At 36.9% G+C, this 7131-nt stretch overlaps 1 protein-coding gene across 1 annotated transcript in view; it reads right to left on the bottom strand.

Moving 5' to 3' along the window:
- Nucleotides 1-7131, bottom strand: part of LOC104077857 (diphthine--ammonia ligase-like) — a gene marked incomplete at its 5' end in the record, with an annotated part of 31169 nt that overhangs the window by 15530 nt on the left and 8508 nt on the right. The window contains one exon of the mRNA XM_009579255.1: nucleotides 1940-2027. Coding sequence (XP_009577550.1) covers nucleotides 1940-2027 — 88 coding nt within the window. The remainder of the gene's footprint in view (nucleotides 1-1939; nucleotides 2028-7131) is intronic.

Below are 7131 nucleotides of genomic sequence, written 5' to 3'. Positions count from 1 at the left end.
TTCCCTACAGTGATTTGTTATTGTAGGATTGGCTTTTAAGTGCTGAATTACTAACTGATACTTAAATTTTTGTGTAGAGCTTGTAAACACCAAATAGTGAGAAAAAGTACAGTGCTACAGATCTTGAAGGCATCTTTTTATCATTATGCAGTTAAACCATGCTAACTCAGTAACAAGTTATGCTCTGAAAGACTAACTGGTTCTCCATATTCATAACTTCTTGAAAACCTAGCTTATTTTATCATGACATAAAATAATCTATAGCCAAAAGATTGCTTTTCCTTATGAGACAACCACTGCAGAAAATATACTATTTTCCTTTTAACTACAAGACATTAGCTTATATACCAAAATCCAGAGCAAGCCTCTGTAAACCTTACTCCTTTGAGAGTGTGACAGCTTTGTCTACAATGGATTTGAAATATAATTTACTACAACACTGCTTGAAACTGTGAGGCTTTAACCAAATCTAAACCATCTACATAGAAAGGGGAAAAGAGCTTCTGAATAGATAAAAGTAAAATCTTGATTCTTATATAAAATGTTATGCATTTTAATATGATTTTTTTCCTGATTTATGTAAAGCTTTGTGTTTTTCATTTTCTCTAGCCTGTCACATTGTAGTGATGTATGGTGCATTTTAGCATCAAGTTTGCCATGAGCAATAAAGTCAGTGCCCCCAAAGAAATATTAATATATTATCACTCTTCCCCACCATGCCCCGCTCCCAAATTTTCCTTTATTCAGCCTATTTGGTTTTGCTTCACATAGTTGATATCCTTTTCACAGTCTCCCACACAAATATTTAATGTTTTATTTTTGAAAGAAATCCCAAACTAGAAATTGACAGGATGAAATACAATTTACTTTACAAGGCAAGAATGAGGCCATCATAGAAGAAAAATGTACTGGTACTTTATCTGTTTGGAGCAATAAAATTAAAAAAGAGGGAAGAAAAGGCATGATCTACTGAAAGAAATTCAGGAAATGTAGACGCTCGAGAAACATGAAATGTAAAACACCAATATAATAATATTCTATAACAATCCCCGTACCTAGAAGAGATTTAGTGATCTTCAAAGTGTAGAAAGAAGTAGGAAGACCTATAAAAAGGTGACTGCAACAGTAGTAGGAAGATCATGAGGCACTCTCTTCAACAAAATACAAGCCTTACAGATGTTCAGGAGGAAAAAAAAATCATTTTACCCGTAAAATAATGAAAAGAAAAATAGAAATGTGATGACAAATACTAAGAAAAATAACTTCTGTTTTGACCTTCTTAGCTCTGCTCCCATAAAAGTCTGTAATATTTAAACCACTAGAGTTCCTATTCCTGTTCTGCTGTTGCCATGGAATCATAAGCTAAAAGAATGAATCCTAGTGAACTACTACTGATTCCTTTAAGATCTTTGACCAGGATAATCTCCTCTACATGATTTGAAGTCATTCATTAGATGTATCTTTCATATGGAAAAGATAAAACGAAAAACAGAATGTTTAAAACTCAAGCACTTGCGGGTCAGCAAGTTTTTATATCATCCACTTTACATCAGAAACAGCAAAAAGAGATGCCACCTCCCAGCAAATCAACACTGCTCATACAGTTGCCTAATACAGCTGTGTTCCACAGTGGGGCTAGCTGTATTACACAGGTTACACATCTGCTTGACTGAACCACGTTGGCTGAGCACCTTGAGGTTTCAAGATGAAAAATGTTACACAAATATACTACCTCCATTCATTCATTTGACACAAGGAAGCATTTGTGTTGAGTTTTTCCTTATGGTAAGTTCTGAAATTCAACTAAATATGTACATTGTTATTTGAAAGTACACCCACATGAGAATATGTAGGTTCACTCCAAACTGTGACAAAGCAACATAAAAATAGAAAGCATGCATAGAGCTTTAAAGGAAGACAACATTTGCAATCTACTTGCCTTATTCTCCAGGTGTAATTTTAAAAAATGAAGGTAGGCCACAGGTGCAAATGCATCAGCCGAATGCACAACCACCTCGGTTGAATCTCTGAAATACAAAATTCTTAGCATCAAATATTAGTATATAATTTTACATATAGACATTACTTAGTTGCTGTATAACACAAACTCCAAGGTAACTCATTGAAAAATCTATTAATTTCTTATTTAGTTTTCATATAAATTAAGACAAAATAGTTTGCTACACAAAATCATATTGTTGAACAACACATTATTTAATTTTCAATTTTCAAAAGGAATAAACTATATTTCCAGAGCAGCATTGAGAGATTCAGTTAGCTGTAGTCTATGAAAGCATAAATGACATTGTGTTTTACATTCTAGACACTAATATGTAAAGCAGTATTTTAAATTCATCAACAGGAGATTTTTTTAAAAGCCCATTCTTCTTGATTAATGCTCCAGGGATTAGTTCTTGAAGTATTAACAACATACAGTATTTCATGCTGAGAAACTGACTGATTCGACCATCTTGCATCTGATATTGAAGACTACCAGACACAAGTTTTTAATGCCAAATGTGTTGGTAACAATGATAAACTTTCTGTGTGCTCATTCAAATTAGTTAATTTTAGTTTTCGTTTTTACAGACACAATCTGTCACACTTTGATTCACAAGAGGCAGTATCTGTTATATCCATCTGCGTGGTTTTACTACTTAAGAAAAAGGTAGCTCTAGGAAACAAACATCAGAAGGTGAGAAACTCAAAGAAAACATAAGAGAAACTCAGATGCAGGACAAGAAAATCTGAAAATTGTCATAAGTAAGGCTAAGGACATACAGATAATTTTCTTGAAACCACAGCGCCCTTGATACCTTCACGGTATTCAATGAGATGAGATAGACAGATTTCTAGTAATGCCATATAAAAATCATGCAAACTGGAAACAGTGAAAAAAAACCCCAAAGCCACATGAAAAGCAGATACTAAAATTAAAAACAGTGATTTGAGAGACGCCAATAACTATAGAGAAGCCATTTCATGCTGAAAGTCTGATTTTTGAGTAGGAACATGACTACATAAGGTAATTCATGTTTGATTATGACGGAAATAGAGGAATTTTGTTAAGGAACATTTTCAGAAGACTTTGGAAAACAATGAAGAATAGTTGAAAAACTTTCCGAATTATCTATTTTTTGAAATCATAATCATCTGATCTCTCAAGTCTCTTTGAAGAGCTAGGAAATATCTAATCATTTTAAAACACTCTGTAACATTTTCACAGGACAAATATGACAAGTTAGAGCAAGTCTGAGAGTACAATCAGTGCTCTCGACACATCATTATTTTTTCATGTTTACAGATTTGCTTTTAATGCCAAACCTAGAATTACAAACCTAAACACAGAGCTAATGGTAAGGTATATAAATGCAAAATTATACTTCCCAAATATTTCAAATATGCCAATTTACCCCCCCAAAAAATCAAACCATTCTGTGTTCCACAAATACCAATGGGCCTTTATCATAAAAGTAGACATTAGATGGCATTCACATAGATGAGAAATATATCTTTATGATTTGAAGAGGTGTCTATCAATTGCATTTTAAATACCAGTATAAAGGAGGACAAGAAATGCTTGGTACCTCTCAAATACTGAGCATAATTTTTCAATGAAGATTGAGAAGAATGGCAAGAATACAACCTAATATTCAAAAGCAAAATTCATCATATAGTTTTACATTAAAGAGACTCCCATTTCTCCGTAGCAAGTAATACATCAAGGCTATATCAGTTTTGGGTCCCTCACTACAAGACAGACATTGAGTTGCTGGAGCGTGTCCAGAGAAGGGCAACAAAGCTGGTGAAGGGTCTGGAGAACAAGTCTTATGAGGAGCGGCTGAGGGAACTGGGGCTGTTTAGCCTGGAGAAAAGGAGGCTCAGGGAAGACCTCATCGCTCTCTACAACTACCTGAAAGGAGGTTGTAGTGTGGTGGGTGTCGGTCTCTTTTCCCAAGTAACAAGTGATAGGACAAGAGGAAATGGCCTCAAGTTGCACCAGGGAAGGTTTAGACTGGATATTAGGAAAAATTTCTTCACTGAAAGGGTTGTCAAGCATTGGAACAGGCTGCCCAGGGAAGCGGTTGAGTCACCATCCCTAGAAGTATTTAAAAGACGTGCAGATGTCACCCTTAGGGTCATGGTTTAGTGGGCATGGTGGTGTTGGGTTGATGGTTGGACTCGATGATCTTAGAGGTCTTTTCCAACCTTTATGATTCTATGATTCTGTATTTTTCTTTTCCTGAACTAGCAGATTTCCTTCTTTTTCACAGGAAATACTGTGGAAACATATTTTGTCACAAGTTTCACGTGACAAAAACATTGATCAGTGAAAACACTACCCAAAAGTAGTGTTATAAATGACAGGCGTATTAGATTTTCTCTCATTGTATTTCTCATTGTACTGGGTTTACGTGGCAAGGTTTTGGTAGTGGGGGGTGGTCTGCAGGGGTGGCCTCTATGAGAAGAGACCAGGGGCTGCTGAGCTTATCAATCAGCAACACTGGTGGTGCCTCTGTGATAACATATTTTTAAAAGGGTAAAAATGCTGTGCAGCAGCTGTGACAGGAGTGAGAAAAACGTGAGAGAAACAGCCCTGCATACACCAAGGTCAGTGAAGAAGGAGTGGGAGGAGGTGCTCCAAGTGCCAGGGCAGAGATTCCATGAAGCCTGTGGAAAAGACCATGGTGAAGCAGGTTGTTCCCCTGCAGCCCATGGAGGACCACATCAGAGCAGATATCCTCCTGCAGCCTGTGGAGAACCCCATGCTGGAGCAGGCTCCTGGCAGGAACTGCCGCCAGTGGAGAGGAGCCCATGCAGGAGCAGGTTTTCTGACAGGAACTGTGGCTCATGGGGGACCCATGCTGGAGCAGTCTGTTCCTGAAGGACTGTACCCCACATAAAGGAAAGTGTGGGAAAGACCCACACTGTAGCAGTTCGTGAAGGACTATAACCCATGGAACAGACTCAGGCTGGAGCAGGGGAAAAGTGTGAAAAGAAGGGAGCAGCAGAGACGCAGCGTTATGAACTCACCGCAACCCCCATTTCCCATCCCCTTGCACTGCTCAGTGGGGAGGATGCAGAAGAGTCAGGAACAAAGGAGTGAAGTTAAGCCTGGGAACAACAGGGTGGGGAGAGAGGGTGTTTTAGTTTTGTCTTTGTTTCTCACTATCCTACTCTATTTTACGGCAATAATCTATTTTTGGCAATAAATTAAATTAATTTTCCCCAAGTTGAGTCTGGTTTGCCCATGACAGTAATTGGTAAGCCATCATCCTGTTCTTATGTTGACCTACAAGCTTTTTCATCTTATTTTCTCCCCTTGTCTTGCTGAGGAGAGGGAGTGAGAGCAGCTTGGTGGGTACCTGGCAGTCAGCCAAGGTTAATCCATCACACCTCTTTTGGAGGCAAAAGTAATCTTCAATGTCTTCCTCAGAAACTTTCTCCAGGAATACTTCTTGGAGGAGTTCAGGAATTTAGGGACCTTGAAAATCGTGACAGGTTTTAACCTCTAAATTGTAATTCTTACAACTCCACTTAAGCTTCAAAAATTCTATCGGGATGTATACCAGAACCATGGTTATCTAAACATTTGGAAACTATACTAGCATAGTTAACAACATGATTACAAAGCCTGTTTAGATTCAGTGCATATGAAAAGCAAGAATGAAAAGCACAAAATAAACAAACGTGTAACTTATTTAATGACAATTACAATGACTTGTAACTTATTTAATGACAAAGAAACTACAAAATATTTTTCTTTAGAAGTTCATAAAGTAATAGATTTCACATGAATGGCCCCTCAAAAGGCATGTCTTTACGACATGAATAATGTAAGAGCTAAGTAGGGCTAATCAAGCCAGAGACACACAATGCCAGTGTAGCTATTCAGTTTCCATTACGGAAATGTATATTTAGAGTAGTTGAGTAACTATATAACAGTCTGCTGTGCCATATATTTATTATTAAATACCCACGGATTTATATATTTGTCTTTTCCTGTATTTTTTTGTGCATTTATTGTTAACTTTTATTATTATTTGGAGTGTTGCCAATAGAAATAAAGACAATTCAGCCAGACCACCTCTGTTTTAGCTTTCCTAGTTGCTTGAATGGTCATTAAACCACTGATAGCCAGAATAACATTTAGAATATATTAAAAGATATTCCTACTTAAACTGGTATTTGGTTGATTGCAAACCAAGGGCACAATGTACCTTCCTAAAAGTGTTCCTCAAATTCTATGCAAAAAAAACCCCCCAACTCTCCACACTATACCAACCAAGAATTTCTCATGAATTTTGACATAGTTTTCTCCAATCTGTTGTATCCATGCAAAGAGAGCTTTGAAAAGGAGCACTGGGAAATTATGCATCCAAATCCAATGAACTCCCAGATTTAATCAGTAACATAAGAAGCCTCAAAATAAATAGAAAGAATGTAAATGACCAGCCAAACATTTAAGTGCAAAAACTGATACAAGCACATTTAATTGCTCAGTTAAAATCTAGCTATCCTTCTATATACAAAAACTATACTTTTTGTTCCAAGTGTTGCAATATAAACACTGAATAGGCCACATTTGTCTGATAATGGGTAGTAGTATTCTAAATGACAAAGTTTCACAAAATTCTGCCTCTGACACCTAGTGGAATTGATAAGAATTCGTCAATTTAATAGAAATCATAACAGATTTTAAATGCAGAAATGAATCGTGCTCTAGCAATGATTTCACAATATTTTCTTTTTGCTAGAAGAGACTGAACTGATTCTGCCTGATGGCATATTGGGGAGTTCTGTCCTTTGCCCCCAGGTTTATTTGTGATAAGATGTAGCCAAGCATCACATTTTATTCTAACTTTCTGCATAACTTTCCAACTCCTACTAGTCAGCAGGTTGGCTCACAACCTATGGCTTCTACCTAGCACCTGGTTGCCCTCAGAGAATCTTCTCCAAGAGTCTCACTTTCTGGTCCATACATTCATAATTCCATCCATGAACTTAAATCCAGTTTAAAGATTCTACATTGTTACTTTCTGAATCTTCTTCTTACTAAAGAATTCCATAGCTTTCCTGCATGGAAGTATCTCCAGACTCTAGTTTTTAACTTCAGAGGACATATTTTCC

The sequence above is a fragment of the Fulmarus glacialis genome, unplaced genomic scaffold (genome assembly GCF_000690835.1).
Source record: "Fulmarus glacialis isolate BGI_N327 unplaced genomic scaffold, ASM69083v1 scaffold11916, whole genome shotgun sequence".
In the NCBI taxonomy this organism is placed as follows: domain Eukaryota; kingdom Metazoa; phylum Chordata; class Aves; order Procellariiformes; family Procellariidae; genus Fulmarus; species Fulmarus glacialis.
This window is presented reverse-complemented; position numbering and strand designations above follow the sequence as displayed.